Genomic DNA, 19,508 nt, shown 5'->3' with positions numbered 1-19,508 from the left:
GGGGGGGGGGGGGGGGGGAGCCTAACACTTTTAATCAGAAAACCTATCCTTTGGGCAGAGCGGACATTTCACAGCCCTGGGTAAATGATGAGATGGCTGGATGTTAATTTGATTCAATCCTGTTTGTTTACTCACAGACAGCCAATCTTAAGACTTTGAATTCTTGTGCTTTCCAAGTTAGTTCTTGCCAGCTGACCCACAATTACTGACTAAGGGAAGATTCGTATCCCATTCCAGCTGTGAAGTAAGACAAAGTAGTTAATTATCTCCTGTTTGCTTATTCGCTTTTCTCTTCTATCCTAGAGACTCATAAAATTCTATCATCCCTAGCAAATGTTCCAGCCACACAAATTAGTTTCTACAAAAGCACATGCCTTGTGTTTCAGAAGTTGGTTTCTACTTTTTCATCTGTCTTATTCCAAGAATAGGATTCCTGGTTCCTCCATTTTCTTTGATCGAATGGTTGTGCACCAGCTGCCTATTAGTATAAAAAGAACTGAACAGAATTTGATATATGATGTCTCTTCAGTGACTGCCTTCCCATCAAAATAGCACCCAGTGGGTTTGCACTGCTTTGTTTGAACTGCTTTGTGCAATGTTTTGAAGTAGGTGACATGCTCTGGTCATATACTTTGCAATTTTGTTACATGAGGCCCTCTTATGCAAGCTCTTTTAGATTGGTTGTATTTCCAAATCCATTAATTTAGAAAAAAAAAACCAAACAACCCAGGTTCCCAGTAAAATGGAAATATAGCATAGTCTATGATTAACCATCATAGTTTTTAAGCCTTTTTTCATGACTGAACATGATCAGTTTAATTTTTTCTGCCTATGAACATATACTTTATCTACTCCTGGTTTCTCTCTCTGGTTAATATACAGCCCAAACTCTTCATTAATTATTTGACTAATCATTCACCATCGTTCCCAGAATTTATGGTTTTCATGGTCATTCTTCAAGGTCCATTCAGATCTATATTTGCATTAGTGTCTTTGCTTCAAATCATAATTTTTTGGGCACAAAATACTGACATGACCTACCTGGGACAATAAAAGAATAGCCAAAATGAAAGTCTGTCTTGACTTTGTGTTATGACCTGTTTGTTTGATTCTTATAAATCCACGTCATTTTCAAAAGGCACTTTCTATACAACAGCAGGGAAAAATCACTATGTGAACAAAATCACATCTACCAGTGTATAAAATTTTACTATAGCCTGGTGATTAAACTATCAAAAATCACACAAGTGTATTTAATCACAGTTAGTGAGCTGGTATTTATCAAAATCTTATGCAGTTATTTTCAAATGCAATCAGAACCCCAATATGCTTAAAACTGCACTTGCCCTATGAACCTGGCAAGTTCAGTCTCTGGTTTCAAGTATACCAATAATCCAATTAAGTCTTGAAAAGGATTTGTTAATCTACTGTGTATGGAACATTAGCTGCCTGGAAGATACGAAGAAGTAGGTCATGCGAAAACTGCCAAAAATGGAAACAAAAAGACCCTTTTAAAATATTCTTGCACATGGAAGTAAGCAAACAAAGTGACAGTGGTGGAGTAAAAACAGAAGCTAAACATTCAATGGTTAGTATAATTTTAATTAGCTGTAAAGAAAAAACCACTGAGGCACCATTGTTCATGAAAGCCAATGAATTTCTTCCTCCAAAAGTTAAGCTAAATGAAGGATGTTTTGAAAACTTCAGATTAACACTGCACAGCTATAGCTAGGGCCTGAATTGATGTGTAACAGCAACTGCTGAGGTTCTCTCCATCAAGACAGGCTGAGAAAGCCTGCAGCAGGGAAACGAGCAATGGGAGATTTGCTAATTAGGAGAAGTAATAGATACTTGACTTTTTATTAAAGCAGAATGGCACGCATGAGTGGATAGAACAAAGGGAGGGAGAGAAAGAAGGCAGAAAATGCGAGTAAGAGTTGAAAAATGACAATGAAAAGCATGAAGCAGAGAAAGGCAGCAGTATAACCTGCTTCACAGTAAGAAGCAGAGAAAAGCAACGAACAGGCAACTTGGGAATGCTGCTGTCTGTTCCTCTCTGTGTGTGGTCCCCAACTGTTTGTGATGTTGGGAAAAACGAAGGTATAATGAAAATAGAGCTGGAAGGCATTAGCTGATAGAAATCTCATACTCTTATACTTTAAAGTGATAAACAGAACATTTGACTGTTTGCAACGAGGACAGGAGGTGTGAGATAACGTAGCAGCATTCTAACATATGTTATAGTATTGCTCATATATCCGAGTTTTGGCAAACACAAGGAGATAATCTATAAGAAGATACTAACAGCCTGTGCATTAACACTACATGGTGACTCAACGTCAGAAAAGTGAACAAGGGTGGTAAAGTAACATTATCCCTATGAATAGCAAAAGCAGAAATACACAGGTACTGCCGTAGTGATAAGTTCTCGGTGAGAGACCAAAATCCCGTGTTGGCTGATGAAAAAATGTAACACGAAATTTAAATTATATCAGTATTTCAGATTTTTTTTTTCTTACACACTCCATCGCTTGGCTGTGACTACTACAGCACTGCTTTCTTGCACTCTGTCCATCGGATAGAGGCATTTCAGCTGCTTCTGCTCCTCCACACTCCCTAGACCGAGACCTTAAAGATCCGCTCTTACAGCATTTGCATTGCCAGAGCTCTAGCTCTAAGAATCTGCAGACGGTGTCATGTTTATATGAATCGTGTCAGAGCCACAGCGATTTGGCATCCGATGGAACTCCATAGGCAAAATGACTCCCTCTACTGGAAAAAAAGGGAAAGATGCTGCAATGAGGTTCCTGTGGGTAAGCTACTCTTCTCACCTTCTCACAGAACGCTCAGGTGATCAGGGTAACAAACTGTTTGTTTTATTGTAAGAGTCCTTCCTCACCGTTATGTTATCTATAATAGTTATTCTGATGGTCTGGTGCCCCACTGCTTGAGATAAGGATTTCCTGACGCCCAGATTCTAAACGATCTCATACAGCTGATCAACCTCCTGAGGACACCTTACATATATATTTAAAATACGTGTGCCTATATGGTCAACACAGCTTATAAAGTCACTGACATTTTAAGATTAATGACAATTTCTGCTCCTACAAATCCCTGATTAGCCCCAGCTTTGACTATCTGATTCTTCTCAGATACTGCAGACTCGCAAGTAGTAACATAATATAGTAGAGATGGGTCCTCGGAGCCTTACTGATCATAAAACTGTATTGCTCTTCTATAAAACCATTCAATTTAGATTACTGTGAAATTGTCTTTTACATAAACTAAGCCCCAAATAGTTACGGTTATTACTAGGTTGAAACTGCTTCTGGAAGAAGCTGTATGACCTTAACACTGTGCTTTGACTTGGTGGGAATGACGGAAATCAGCTAATAAGTAATTAAATAATTCAGTATGAAACCTGCTAACATGGTCACTGGGAGGAAAGGTTTAGGTGCTAATTTTTCTGCAAAGGTAACAAAGAAAATAGGTGAGACTCCAAGAAATCACAAGTTGTATTACACCGAAACATGTTATCAGCAGACTAGAGAATATACATCACACACGTCCTGCAATATCACAATTGTTGTTGTAAAGCTACTAATATTTATTTACTGTGATCATATAAATGTCATGTAAGGAACTGGGGAAAGCAGCTTACCCACATAAACATTCTTACTGATGCATCTTTCCCTCGTGACATGCCCAACAACTGTCTGACCTACCTCTGCTGTACAGAACTTTAACAGAAACACAGCAGTTTAAACTAATTTCACTACTCTTCTACTACAAAATGAAAAATAATTGTAAATGCAGACAAAGTTGCTGGAAAACATAACGTTCTTATATTTCATCAACTAAGTAAATCATGTGGTATCAACTGAACTCTAACGCTGACTTTTGAGTGTGACCCCAGCCTCTGTTGAGGTACTATAAGCAGGACTTCCAAGAATATTTACTTATTTATTCCTGTGAGGCCAAGTGATTACCAGTAGGGCTGTCTTCCTTTATTAGAAAAGGCTTAGCAGGAAAATCTGCCCATCTTATGGAAACTTCACTTACTCCAGGACAAGTGGAATATTCCACAACTGGCTTAACACAAGTTGGGTGAGGACAGAGAGACTGCCTAACGCCCTTAAGCAATTATGATATCCCACTTAGGGAGTTAATGGCTGAATACTCATTTGAAAAAGGCTCTGATCACTTTAATGACATCAAATAATCCAAAATAGAAAGAATGTCCAGTTTTATTGAATAAGTTCTAATAGTCCTCTAACAGAAGTAGAAATATTTTCCACTTTCCACTGTAACACCTGTAGAATCTCTCCTTCTCTAAATGAGGATTTTCAGGCATTATTATCCCAAAATATAGGAACACTGAAATTAAGGGTGGAAGAAGCCTATCTACTACTCATCATTCTTCTTCTGAAACATTTCACACTGAAGAGTAACAGGAAAAAAACACATTAACATGGAGCTGAATTTCTAGAGTGGGCACCAATTCTGGATCACTGGGTCCAGTTCTCTTCCATTTCCTCTGTGCCCTCTCAAGCCTCATGGGTTGCTCCACTTTCATGAAAGGCTGATGGTACCACGTTCAGCATTATTTACTGCTGTCAGGTTACAGCAAGGAAATCAGAGCAAGGCAAACTCAGGCCTAGTTGTCCTCAAAGACAATTAGGTTTTATGAAGCAAATTCCGTCACCCTGGGCAACTGGGCTCTAACTGTATATTAATATTTGTTGTTTCCTATTCCATAAGGGTTTCCTGTTTCATACAGAGACGGAGTTTAGTGAAGCTCTGCACCAGGCTTCTTCAGTGCCCTTTAATTAGTATTTCCCATCAGCTGACTGAAAAGCACTGGCTTACCGTAAGGGAGGCCTGAATTGACACGAAGGCTTGTCTCTGCTGCCAGGACAGAGGCAGGCACTCAACCACTCACTGGCACGAGCTGCCCCTGCGGTGGATCACTCCATCCACCTCATTCTGGAATATGCTTTGCAAACTCCCCCTATCCCGGTACACATGACCATTTCTTTAGGGTTTCGTTTATGTATGGGAGAAAATGAGAATTCCCCTAATGTGGAAGAGAATGGTTAAGATGAACAATACAGCAAAAGCAACATTTCACAGTTGATGCAGATGTTTCACTTCTATACAATGGCAGAAGCTACAGGCTCTATGATCATTCATTCATATCCTGCTCCTTCATCACCCGCTGGAGATTTCATCACGTCTTTAAAATTTATTTCACTTCTGGCAGAACTGTGTTTTCTGTCTTCCTCCACATCTGAGTAAGTCCAAACAACAATTCCAGCAAAGCAGCAGTTTATAATTTTCATGTAAATGTTTAACAATTTTTTAAACCAGGATTTCTTCCACAATTTCTTCTTAAAAAATGTAACTGACACATATTTTTGTATTTCTGCTTGGGTTGAATAATGCACAGACTTTCAGTTAATCACAGTGAGTATAATTCTTCATCATGCATCTCTACCCAGTTCAATGGTAGGATCATTTTGGCTTGCCAGCTTGGTAATTATTACAGATATTACAGTGATGGATGATGATGCTAAGTGCTACTGTAGCTTGAGGACTGGTTAAATTAGAAAATATACACTTATTGTTTGACAAAAATAGGATGAGACAGTTCCCCATATGCCTTTTTTTTTTTTTTTTAATCTGACTGTTACACTTTAATTTTGTATTACTGTCCAGAAGACTAGCAGGCCATTTGTACACAGTCATTGCTGTAAACAGATTGGGAATGTTTAAATATTCCAAGACATAGCTGCTGCACATATACAGAGCAGCTCAGCAGTGTACACACAGAAAATCCAAATGGAGAATTTAGCACATGTTCAAGTAATTTGTAATACTCAGCATGAGCTGTAGAAATGGCCTATGCATCCACACTGAAATTTAATGTGGACAAGATGCATCAAGTTAAGTAAACATGCACGAGCCACGTACAAAGTGCTTATTCATGTGTTTCTGCCTGGGAATTCCCAGGCAAAGCACAGGAGCCGTAAGGAATGATTCCTATTAAGATTGTAATCTGGGTTTGTAGTTTTTTGAAAAGGAGAGTTTTATTGATTAGTATGACTGTACTGAGACACTGTGAAGTATCTTCTCATTATACTTCAATTTTTCAGATACACAAATCTTCACTAAATTTACTCCAAAACTGAAAATCTCAGCCCAGTAATTTTTTCCTTGTGCATTTAAGATATTGTTGCATGAATTTATAACATACTGGTTAAACAAACAAACAAAATGCTATGACTAACTAATGATTCAATAAATAATGATTGTTGGAGACATGATTCTTTGATTAAATATCAGAATGGAAAGAATAAAAACGTTTCAGAGATACCTAGCCCTTTATGTCTTTCCAGTAAGTTTCATGTGAAACATCCACTCTTGAATGATTTACAAATGCTCCATTAACGCTGGAAGCTCTAGACACACAGAGAATGAAATGAAGGCTGGATATTGTGAATCACCATTCCCCATCACTGACAGAATAACAAATTATTGTGAGCAACCACAGAGTAGGCACAGCCTTGGAAGAGCAAATTTCTGAGCAACATGCTGAAAAGGTTTGACTGCCATCTACAGATAACAGTAATCACTGCACTGGTAGAAATTAAAAAAAAAAAAAAAAAAAATCTACTACAAGCCTAACAAACATCCAGTGCAGATATTAGAGGAAAAAATAATTATTCATGCAAGTATAAAACAGGGCAGCTAACCTGAAGAGCTTCTTAGGCTTTTCTCTGGTAAAAATGTAAGTGCACACAGAAACACCCTCTTCCTTCATTCTGTAGAGTGGTTTGAGATTGAATAGGTACAAATCCAGTGCCTACTACCGCCTAAATATTACTAGATAAAAATGCAAAGTACTAACATTTTACTTGTATATAAACCAGGAGTTAGCAAGGGATGATTTTTACATCAGTTCTCAGTTAAAAATCTGAAACAACTCCTCTCATACAAAGCCATTGGTTAACAAAAACACAAAACTTGTAATTGTATGGTAAATATATCTAATTTCACTTATACTGTCTGAATACTTGTAGGTAGGTATAGCTGTCCAAACATCTTCTATTTAGAGTTTCCTGTTCAACTTCGGCTTCCTAATCAGGCTAGTTCTCTCCAGGCAGAACATATGCCAACACATCACAACACAATTAACCGCATAAAGATTTTCCTTCAGCTGTTCAGAACAGCGAGCGCAGTAGTTCAGTTCACTCTTGTCAAACATATCCCCTCTCTTTCCACTGTGCCTTAAAGCCACTTTCTTTTCTTCAACAGCTGCTGACAAGCTGTCTTTACTTCCTCTCCAAGCTAGCCCACTGGGTAAGCAGTTACCCTGCTAAAATCCTCTTTCAAAAGTTTTTTTTTTTTTCTAAACTTGCAGAACAATTGCATAGCAAAAGGAAAAGAGATCAGGCGAGCCATGGATTTTAGGGGTTAAGGATGAATAACAAAAGGACTTGGAACCATTCTAAATAGTATCTCTGTGACTAAACTAAATTACTGTATTTACACGACACATAGAACTGTTCTCAAGAATTATTCTGCACGGATCAGTATTTTAAGTTTAAATGAAGTGTATTTAAACAAAAAAACAGAAAAGCCTGTGGGCCCAAGATGAAGTTAACTTTCCCATGTCCTAAGTCCTTCAGCAGCTAGAACCAAGCGCAGCACTCCAGTAGACAGAGATACCTGACTTCTCAGTATTACTTTTGCACATGAAGAACCAAAGGCAATAATGGCATTTTTATGCTCTTACACCTTAGTAGAAAATCCTTTCTATTGTAATCTATTACCGTCTGTAATCTTTTCCTGCATTAACAATTCCCACTTTTCTCCACCCATGAAGTACATGCCTTTCAGATAGTTTTTCTTTATATATAGTTTTACTAATTCTCAATTTTTTTTCTACTTATGAGAAGAAAGACTTAAAGCAAGGACATTCAAACCCTCCCTTCACACTTAAAATGCTTACTAGAGATCAACATAAAAATGAGAGAAGCTGCCTTTACGTCAGGGCATTGAGTGCACTAATAAATATAGTAATATATATAATAGTCGTGACCAGTCCCAACTACAGTCTCCACCTACACGCAGGCCCAGCAGCTCTAAACTCACCCCTGGGCCATTAGTCTCTACCTGAGCTGGTCTTCAGCCATGCCCATGTCCATGTTCCTGCTCAACCTTGAGAAGAAAGCTACAAGATTACACTGGAGTTACTATTTGAAACCTGGAATTATCAGCAGATAAGAACTGCTAGGCATACTAGTGACAATATGCTTGCATGTCAATATATGAAAATTTAAAAGTGATAAGTTTATAACATTAAAAAAAAAGTGCGCCACATTTAACATGGAGCAACTTTTTATTTCAGTTTTCATTTAGGTCAAGCTTTAAAAATGCTTTTGTTTAGGTTCTTCGGCCTGAGAATAGAAGTTTAGCAGCTTGTTAAGACCTGGAATTAAAATTCTATCAGTAAATCAAGGAAGTAATGTTCAGGGTATCTTCAGAAATAAGTTCACTATCTTATAAATTCACTACCTTGTAAGTTCACTACTGCAGCTAAGTAAGGATGATAAAGATTATCTTATGAAATAACTAGACTGAAACTGAGAAGCAAGTCGAGTCACACAAATAATAACTCAAAGTGCAACAAACTCTGATTTGTGATCCTACTTAACATATGACTTATTCTGAGGTTCTGAGAGTTTTGAACATGCAGTTAGGACTCAAATCTTCACCTAAGGTTTGGATAGTTATGAAATTCACCCTCTAAAACCATATTTAAAGATGTTTCTTGTAAGGAGGCAAATTTATTTTTCTTTCTCCTTCCCTCAGATTGATTTTTAGGCATAGAGATGAATCATTACATTCCTGGAAACAAGACCTCTGTACTACACACAAACCAGCCTGACCTGCTGGAAGCTGTACCTAGGGCAAGGACAGGAGGGTGGCTGGGAACAGCCATTGTATATTTATGATGGGAAAATCATGCCTGACTAACCCAATCTCCTTCCTCAAGGAGATGACCAGCCTAGGCAAGTGCAGCAAATGTTGTTTTCCTTAACTTTAGCAAGGCCTTTGACATGGTTTCTGTGGTATTCGCAGTATTATCATTAAAATGCTGAGACATGCTTTGGTTAAATGGATTATAAAGCAAGTGGAAAATTGCCTGCTCAAAAACGAGGCTCAAAAGGTTGTGATCAACAGAATGAAGCCCTGCTGGAGCCTGGTTACTAGTGGTGCTCCTCAGGAGTTGGGATGCAGTGGCTGATAACTATTTAAAGCATCTGGGTGTAAATGATGGGACAGAGGGCTGCACTGGAAGTCTGAGGAGGAGCCAAAAAATCTGGGTGCAGGTGATTCGTAAGGCCATTGTTTAAAGGAAACTCAACAGACTGGAAAAATGGTCTGACTTCTGACAAAGCTCAACAAAGGCAAACGCAAAGTATTACAGATGGTGACAGAGTAATGCCATGTAACAGCACAGGCAGGGCCAAATGCAAGGCAGCAGGCCTGCAGAAGAAGACCTGGGGTTCTGGTGGATGGCAGATGGACCACGAGTCAGCAGTATGCCTTGCTGCAAAGCAGCCTCGTATTGCTGTTTGATTTACAGCACCAAAAGGTAAAGGGAAGTGATTCTTCCCTCCTGTTCCGGCGCTTGTGTGACCACATCTGGATACAGTTGGGATCTTCACCACAGGAAGGAGGCTGGCACACTGGAGCAAGTTCAGTCAAGGTCCACCAAGATATTCAGACCACAATATATTCAGAAGTCCTGGGGCTCTTCAGTCTTAAGAGTGTGGGAGGGGGGAAAATCGCATCACTGTTATAAATTACCTCATAGAAATGTCTAGAAATGAAGGAACCAAACTCTTTGTGAAGACGCATACTGACAGCACGAGATACAACGGATACAAGTTGCAACAGATTAAATTTAAACTAGATATTACGAGACAATTTCACAATGGGTAGTCAAACACTGGACCAGGTTGCCCAGAGAGCCTGTGGGATCTCCACTGTTGAAGATGCTCAGAATTCAACTGGACAGCATCCTGAGCAACCTGACATAAGTTGGGCTTGCTTTGAGCAGGGGTCTAAACCAGAAAGTTTTCAGAGTGGCTTCCAACTAAAATTAGCCCATAGCTCTAAATGTATGCAACAGACTTAAGAGGAATGTTGAGTGACCATCCCTGGAGGTATTTAAAAAGATGTGGAGATGTGGCATGCTTAGGGACATGGTTTGGTGGTGGGCTTAGCAGTGGGAGGTTAATGGTTGGACAATGTGATCTTAAGGGTCTTTTCCAAAGTAAATGATTCTATGGTTTTAACTATGTAATGTGTCAAAACACCAAAGTTTAACTTTGCTTGAATGAATGAACCAATATATGCTAGATGCCACCCAGCTGAAAAACATCTTGGCAGAAGAGGCCCTGCATGCGCTTGCGACTGCCAAACTGAGCATGAACCTGCAGTGTGCCCCTGCTGCAAAGGCTGATGGTACCCTGGGCTGCATTAGGCAAAGCTTTGCCAGAAGGATGAGGAAGGTGATCCTTCCTCTCTGCTTAGCACTGGTGAGGCCACACCTGGGGTCCCATGTCCAGTTCTGGGCTCCCCAGTTCACGAGAGACAAGGACAGACTGGAGAGAGTTCAGTGAAGGGCCACCAAGATAAGTAAGGGATGGAGCATCTCTCCTGTGAGGAAAAGCTGAGAGAGATGGGACCGTTCCACCTGGAAAACAGAAGGTTCAGGGGATTTTATCAAAATATATAAATACCTGTAAGGAAGATGGTCAGTAGAGGTCAGAGCCAGGCTCTTTTCAGTGGTGCTCAGTGACAGAGCAAAGGCAATGGGCACAGATGGAAACACAGGAGGTCCCCTCTGAACACCAGTAAACACTTTTTTACTGTGAGGATGACCAAGAACTGGCACAGGTTGCCCGGAGAGTTTATGGAGTTTCCATCTTTGGGAACAGTTAAAAGCCATCTGAACGCGGTCCTGGGCAACCACCTCTAGGTGTCCCTGCTTGAGCAGGAGGGCTGGACAAGATGATCTCCAGAGGGAGGTCAATCACTCTGTGTGATCCTGTGTGTAAATCATGATTTTTTTAATGGATCCAAAAGACCTGCTAAGGAGTCCTTATAGAAAAACAAACAAACAAAAAATCCCAACATAACAACCTTCTGTGAGAAATAAACACACTGTAAAAAGAAACAAGATTCTCTGTACTGGAAATGGAACATATTGCCAAAGAAATGGAAAAGTATTGGAGATGGAAAGAATGCAACTTGGGTGAGGATGGTTCCATTATATGCAAAATATCAAACAATTCTGGGAACACAGACAATTCAACATTCGCTTCAAAGGAAAAGTAGAAGCTTTTCCAAAATACATCGCTGGACTGTAAAATGGGCTGCAAAGCTCTCACTAGACTTGTTTTGTATAATCTTGACAAATTACCACATGCAAGTCCTTACCTGTGTTACGAGCTATGTGTCCAAAATAAGCCTGCATGTTTGTACACTAGTAACCACGCACATTACAGGTCCCTGGAACAAAGTAGCTTTCCGTATAATTGCACAGAACTATTAAAAAACACGAGGTATACGCAGCAAAAATCAAGAACCGAGATGGCAAAATACTTTTACACCCTAAGGTACAAGAAACCTGCTGGTGTCTAGGGATCTCTAGGAGTGCTGCGAGGACCTTTCCTGCTCCCTCTATTTCAAATCCAGTTGTGTGATGAACATTATCGACGCACTCCACTGTACAACAAGGAACTATATAATTAGGTAACAGGAATAGAATTATATACTAACCAGGGCTCTAAAAAATAGCTTGTCTGAGAGACATGCTAGTTGCTGAAATTTTACAGGTAACACAGGGCTGTTTCACTTATCTGGAGTATTTCCCTGATATGACAGATTCCTCTAAGTATCTGCCTGATAATGTGCTTAAAATCTCTCAGCATCCCTGCCTTCAGCATATATTTAAATTTGTATTTACATTATCTTTATAGCATTAAAAATACACATAAACTCTCCTTCCTGCAGAATCTTTCCACAAAGTAATTTTAAGATTCTTGAGGTTATTCATACCATTTCCATTTCACCAGATGTACCAAAGCTGAGGAAGTTACATTTTATAGGACAGAAGGACATGTTCTCCTTTTCTATTCTCCTTCAGTTTGCTGACATTCTCTTACCTACTATCTGAACCAGTATGAGAGAACTAGGAAGACTTTCAACTTTTTAAATTCTATTATTTAAATTCTTCATAAATATTCCTTCCTAAAAAGTGCAAAAGAGCTGTCATCATCTACTACTGAAAATAAATCTTTCCCATAGTATTTATGATTACTGACATTAATCTATTTAATAAATAATGATGTTAATAAGGGAACTTTTTTGTCTCAATTATACCATCAAAACATTTATTATTCCACATACAGGACTATCTTCTCACATGGCTATGTCATCCATAACTTTTCTCTAAATATTTTCAGAATATATATAATTTCAATTGATTTCGCAACACAGAGTATGAATATTGGATAAATTATAAGTATCATATGTTGAAATTTTACATTTTCCAAAAATATTTACCCTGTACAAAAGAAAAGGAGGTCTTTTCAGACATAACCATGGAAGTGAGAAACAGGAAAGCAAAGGTGTATATAATTTTATACTTAGAGACTTCAGTCTTTTTTCTTACCTGAGTACCCAAACAAGCAACCATCATGTGAGTGAGAAGTTTAGCTGCAAACATTGCGCACCTGGTGCAGAAAAGGTGGGAGATAATAGCCAAGGGGGGGGGGGAATTTAAAGCTTAGGTTGATAAACTATGTTAGATCAGAACAGTGCTGGATCTCTTGAAAGGTGCAAATCATTAAAAGAAAAGCAGAAAAAACCCAAGTTTTTCAAGAGAATATGTTCACTTTGGTTCACATTGGGATCACTCATGAATTTATTACTGAAGTATTGACATCTATTTAACTTTTCCACAGACTTGGGAGCTAAAATAAATGCATAATGTAAAGAAGTCATTTTTGAAAATTATTATTTTTTAAAATTTCTTCATGATATGGATGATTGTCAGAATAGTTAAAGCAAAGGCAGCTCTTCAGTGTTCATATTGCTCCACACAAAAATCCTTTTAGAAACACATAAATTAAAATAAATTCCCTCCAGCTAAGTAGGACTGGTTTAGGAGACAGCTATGGCCTTCTTAAACGCCAGTCTCCTGTTTCATCTGTGTTCAGCATAGAAAATCTATTGTAGCATTACTCAGAAAGAATAACGCCACCTTTCATTGCACTAATTCACTGTGAACATGAACAGAACAGAAATGGGAAGGGGCCCTTACCTACCAGTAAGTAGCTCTCGGAGTAACAACCCTGGGAAAGCTGAGCCACTAAGAAAAACACTGCTGAAACTCACGTAGAGTTAATTAATTGGCTGTGCGCTCCCAACCCCAGGAAGGGCAGGAACTGGAATACTTAAGGCAAATCTTTTATCCTTTCTTGAGACAGCCTTGTTGCTCAAGTACAAGCATTTGTAAGAGATGCGTGAAATAAATCGTTGGCAGAAAAAAAACCTGTATCTAAAACTTTCAAAAATTAGCTAGTGAAATTTATACATGACATAAGAAACCTTTGAAAAAATATTATATTTCACTCTACTGTGCTATTTTTTCTTTTATTTTATTTTTTTAAAAAATTCTTCACACCTAGGTGGATATGTTAGGGTAATAAGTAATATTCTTGTAGCTCTTAAATATAAAGCAATTTGTTGATCACTAAATTATATAATCACATAAAGAAACACCTTCAACCAGCCAAAGAAGCTGAAAGGCACTGCAGTTATATCCAAGGCAAACCCTTCTAATTTTTAAAATACATTCTTATGACGCACAACTACAGGAAAAGACTAGTGCTGAACAAGGATCTGTAGGTCTTTATTGCTTCCAGTTCAGCAAAATATTTCTCTTAGCTTTAGTTTCTACAGCATATGGGCTTACTTTGTATTTTTTCTTCAGTGTATATAGCATTTTGCATTCTGTGGTATATTTGTCTCATCAATTTACTTTTTTTTTCCCCTGTAAACCAGTAATTACAATTGTTCATTATAGTTTAGGTTTTTTTACTTTCACTAACACAATCTAAGTTAGAAGCCTAACCGTCTTTAAAGATCTGTTTATCTGCTAAAAATTTCTTTCATTATTGCTAAAGAAAACCGTCAATTTGTGTGAAGTAAGTGATATCTAGAGGGGTTTCTTCTCTTTCCTTGCTTTCTTTTTCATGTCTGAGGTTTTAAAACAATTCAGAACACGAGCTTTAGTCTGTTAGGGCAGTTTGCTGGGAGGGGATAAATAGGAAAATTTAGCTTCTTTCTGTTACTTATTCAGAAGTCATAAACCTCACAAGGAGCAGACACAGGTTCCCATTTAAGTGCCTTAAGAGTAGACTAAGAATCCCTTTAGCATGTTTTCTTAGTGGCCTCATCACTCTTAGGTTCCTGCCTGCACACTGCCTACCAACAGAAGGAAAATTTACTTTCACCCCTGATTGCCTGCAACACAATAGTGAACTGGCTGCAGTGTGAAAGGTGTAATTTCCATCTCCTTCAGAAGCCAAGTGGAGTTTAAAACTTAGATCTCCTGCTTCCTGTCTGACACTTTGGGACCTCTGCAAATCCCATCGCCGCCGTCAATGGTCATGATCCTCCTGGGTTAAACTCTCGGGCATCTCCAAAGATGTGAGATGGCAGTTAGGCAGCAGAGTGCAATGGGGCTCTACAGACGTGACGGGGAATCTATCTCACTCAGGTTATCACTTCTGAGTGTAAACCACCAGCTGAAATCATCAAAGAGCTTTCAGTCTTGGTAGAAAAGTGTCTGAAAGATTTGACAAAGATGACATCTGCACTGCTGCTAGAATCACAGGTGATTTTAGGATTTTTAAGTTTCTTCTCCCAAATGAATGACATACTTCTCTCTTGTATGGTTCAAGAAAACATCATAGGGAAACATATTTCTTTGCTGAATTTATTTTTTTTTTAGTGGTAAAATTTGCCAGTGTGTAAATATAGGACCAGCTGGCAACATCAATAACCATGAAGTCAGTTAACATTCCTCCAGTACCCCTCAAAAAAAAAAAACTGTCATCAGCTACTAAAATCTCTAAAAATCTGTCAGTCTTACTGTTCATCAGCTGTTATTAATGAGAAAACTGCCTTAAATCAACTGACCTGAAATGCAGATGAATCCAGAAGAGAAAAAAGCCTCATTGTATGAAGACAAGTTATCGGTTTGGGCATAAACTGCATAAATGGACATATGAGAACAAGAGCATTCCACATAGTCTGATGTGTCGTCCACCACTCTGCAGAACCCGCTATCAGACAGCCAGCTGCAAAACAAAAGATTCACAAAGTTGGAAACGGACTTGAGCGATTTGCCCGGCAAGCAGGCTTGAAAATGGCTGTCTTATCTCTGAAATACCAAGTTTTCTAAACAATTGCGGAGGTGTTTTGTGTCATCTTTCAGGTACAGTTCTCAGAACAGCACACCGACGTGAAATTAAAACATTGTTTATAGCTTTTAACTTTTATGATTTTAAAAAAGTAAATATATGGTAATGTACTTTTTTTTTTTTTTTCATTATTGATTTTTTGTGGCATGTTTTTAGAACTCCTGCAGGATTTACAGGTCTGTCCATCTTTTCAAACAGTTTGTTACTTAACTTGAACGATACCTTGGAGCATTATGGAGAACACTTCATTTTATACTGCTATTTGTTGTTTCGAAACTAAAATTCATGTTTTGTTTTCTTTTACTGCTGAACTGATTTTGAAAAAGAATACTAAATGTGACATCCTAAGCCATTTCTAGTGGAAATCACATCTGCTCTGTAATTGTGTGTAAGATAAAAGGAGAGCATACAGGTAAATTCTGCTGCAACTCCCTTCTGAGGAGAAATAGTTTATATCAGTGGCAGACTGATATAATCCAGTCAGTCTAATGAAATCATACGTCAACCAACTAGATCTCACCAGGATACAAAACATAACTGTCTCTGAATTAATTTATACTGTGTGAACAGGAAAGACACAGGCTAATCAAATAATGTGGCATTGAAGACCATACACGAAAACTTTATTCCATGGTTTGCAGTGGTATGAGTAGCAACAAGAATAGACAATGATCGGCAGTTCATTATTTTTTCTAAAAACTGGGAGACATCAACTTAAACTAGTAGCAGCAATATCTAAAAAACCCCACAAAACCAAAAAACAAAACAGGAGGTGGCTTTTCTGTCAAGAAGTAATAGCCCTATAGAGATCACTGTCAAAAGATGTGTAAAAATTCTGGATGGTGCAAGGAAAGACTAAACAAGTTTGTGGTAGAGAGCTCATTTGGTGTATGAAATACACAAAATCACTTTTGGCTCATAGAGTCACTGGAGAGCACAGTATTGGATAAATCACTATTTCTGCTTGTCCTGATCTTACACTTCCCTGGGTGTTTATGTTTAGCCACTACTAGAGACAGGATACTGGTCTAGATAAAAACCTTCGTCTGTCCCTTTACAGGTTTTTTTTTGGTTCACCTCACAGTGTCTTTCACAGACCCTAAGAAAAGAGTGGATGTTAGCAAATTAGGAACCTTCTGAGACAGTGACTTGAAACAACACCAGAGATGTGGGTTTTTAATTCTTTACTTTTGTAAGAATGGACTTGGAAGTGTGAAGTGTTGTCTGGTAACAACTGTAAAGAGTGCAAAGTCATTAATGCAGTGATGCAATTCTGGGATTTATGGACTGTCAGCATTGCCTAACACATCATTACATAATCTACATTATGATAATAATTTAACTAATAATATAACATAAAAAAAACTAAATTAGTTTTTTGGTGAAAAAAAGTAAAAAGTAGAAGTCTGAGAAATGTCTGAGCTACAATAACTATGCATTTTATTATACGGAAAGCTTTATGTGCTGGCAGGAAGGCCAGGAAAATAAAAAAAAAAAAGGAAAAAAAGATAGGAAATTGATCAGTTTCATACTTGCAAATGATCTAATCAGAGTTATCAAATCTTGGGCAAACACACAGGTTCATGGTAGAAACTGGAAAACTAAACAGATCAATAAACCTTTCAGCAGCTTGATTCCAGAGGAGACACAGAGACTTTTGTGGAACAATCCGACTGCCTGTAGCATAAACCCGATAAATTACTTCATTGTTATCTTTCAGAGGGTGAGAACTCCGACCCTTCAAACTCATAGAAAAAACCTGAAACAACACATGCAACATACAAATTTAATATTAAAATTCAACAGTCAGTGCTCATTTTAATCAGAGACACACACAAAAATACTCACATTATTTTAACTACATTTAAGATGCCTTAAAAAAATATCTAAATGCAATCTTTAAAAAATAAATTGCATAATCTTCAAACCTTGTTCTTCAGGGCAAGTTCCTTATCTCCAGTAAGGAACCACTGCTGGCTGCTGTATTCTGTGAACTGTACAGATTCACAGTTCTCTTCTTGAGGAGGTGATAATACAACAGAGACCTCTAGTAAGTGTTCAGGCGCTTGAATAGAATCCCCATCTTTTCCATCAAATCTGTGTCCATTGATTTGCTGAGGAAACCAGTTGTGAGCCATTATTGCAATGTACGGGCAGCTGTCAAGGATATTTTTACCCCTGTTGAAATGGAAAAGCAACAGGGCTGATAAGTGGAACTGAAATTCACTGTTCTTCACAGAATAACTAAAATGTATTTGTAATTAATACTTTATTCCTCCATCATTTTTAGGCTTTATGATGTTTAACTGAAACACAGTTTAAGTTTCTGTGGAAAACAAAAAAAAAAAGGAGGGGCTGATTTATTCTGTATTTCAGGTTCTCCATTGCCCCTCTGGGTTTTGCTCACTATGATCTGCAACCAAAACCCCTACATGGTAAACTAGGTTATCATAATTCTCATCTTTATAACTTGATATAGAGACAAGTCTACAAGAAGCAGATGCATTAAAATGGTTGATCGTGCTTTACCTCTTTTTCCGAACAGATGATGCAAAAAACTTGGAGTAAAGAACTTGAACTTTCAAGTTCTGGACACTGTTCAGGATAGTGTTGATATTTATACCATTTACTGTCATTTGGCTGAGATGGGCCTCATACCCCCTACAACTTAGGAAACGGCAAGAAAAATTTCATCTCCAAAATATAGAAATAGAGATAGAAATCTAAATTATGCCGATTTTCTGAGGGAAGAAAAAAAGGCGTTTCTTTTCTAAGTTCAAATACCAGTTGTTTAATAGATTTCCAGCGGGAGAAACTCACTGTTTAAAACCATCTGTCCCATAAAGTCAGTGTCACGTATTTCTGCAGTCATCTATTTCCCCTGCCCATTAGCCTGACCACAAGGTACTACTCACTTGCAGACAAAACTAGTAATTTGAAACTACATGTAAAACCTACAAGTAGCTTTTAAAAAAAAATTAAATTATGTTTAAGTGAGCAAAACCAACCGCAGAGAAATTACAAAATGCCAGTAGAAATTCTGGGTGACTTTCATCTAAGTCTTAGAACATAGCTCGTCATCGTACAATTACATATTATTTTCTTAGTAAGATTAATAAATACTTTTCCAGGCAATGTTTGAGTTAAAGGTGATCTAATATATCGCAGATCTCCTGACTCTTACTCCCACAGCAACCCTGTATCAGTGTACCAGTTACTTGTGACACCATACAGTGCCAATATAGTGCTTTGTGGGACTGTGACAGAGGGCAGCACATTTTCATACTGTTAACGTGTCAGACGACAGACAAATCCCTTTCCTAAAGAAGTAATTTAGATTTTTTTATATTGTTGTCAAGCATTTCCAAAACATACTATGAATTCAAGTTGACTAACCTTTCTCCTGGTGATCCACACATTATCCCGGTTAACAGGGAAAAAGCGAACTTCTCTGTCACCTCAGCCAGCAGGCTATATCCTCGTGTGTCCTCCCGTTTCGGGCTAGCCAGGGTGCAGAGTATCTCATAGAAAAGACTTCTACTTTTATCAGTGAGTAACTGCTTTTCACCCACATCTGTAACCTAAAGAGAGCAGAAGAAATCAAACATTTTATAAACAGAAGTGTGCTTCTAACATTGGCTCATGTGAACAGTTTAGTAAGAATTATTCAGTATTAGGTAATATATATAATAAAATAGTAAGTATTAAGTATTTATCCCAATATTTGTTATGAAAGTTCAGAATATTTTTTCCACCTTCTGATCACCACTGCCAAGCTGTGAGAGGCAGTCTGTGTCAAAACTACGTAAAGATATGGTTACTAACTGGGATTTGACTATTAAAGAAACCATGTGGCATTTTTCATTCTTTCACAAGTCACAGATTGTTGACCTGAGAAATCTTCACGTCATTTTCTCAGCTTTCTGGCAACAC

The 19,508-nt window shown here is 38.0% G+C and overlaps 1 protein-coding gene across 1 annotated transcript in view; it reads right to left on the bottom strand.

The window, feature by feature from the left end:
* Nucleotides 1-19,508, bottom strand: part of ADGRV1 (adhesion G protein-coupled receptor V1) — a 312,242-nt gene that overhangs the window by 149,294 nt on the left and 143,440 nt on the right. The window contains exons 83-88 of the mRNA XM_026866507.1: nucleotides 18,972-19,156; nucleotides 17,504-17,753; nucleotides 17,195-17,334; nucleotides 15,290-15,452; nucleotides 13,668-13,673; nucleotides 12,758-12,850 (exon numbers count right to left, since the gene is read on the bottom strand). Of these exons, the coding sequence (XP_026722308.1) occupies nucleotides 12,758-12,850; nucleotides 13,668-13,673; nucleotides 15,290-15,452; nucleotides 17,195-17,334; nucleotides 17,504-17,753; nucleotides 18,972-19,156 (837 nt within the window). The remainder of the gene's footprint in view (nucleotides 1-12,757; nucleotides 12,851-13,667; nucleotides 13,674-15,289; nucleotides 15,453-17,194; nucleotides 17,335-17,503; nucleotides 17,754-18,971; nucleotides 19,157-19,508) is intronic.

The sequence above is a fragment of the Athene cunicularia genome (assembly GCF_003259725.1).
Source record: "Athene cunicularia isolate RWA chromosome Z unlocalized genomic scaffold, athCun1 chrZ_part3, whole genome shotgun sequence".
In the NCBI taxonomy this organism is placed as follows: Eukaryota; Metazoa; Chordata; class Aves; order Strigiformes; family Strigidae; genus Athene; species Athene cunicularia.
Note: the sequence above shows the minus strand (reverse complement) of the source record. Positions and strands in the feature narration are given on the sequence as shown.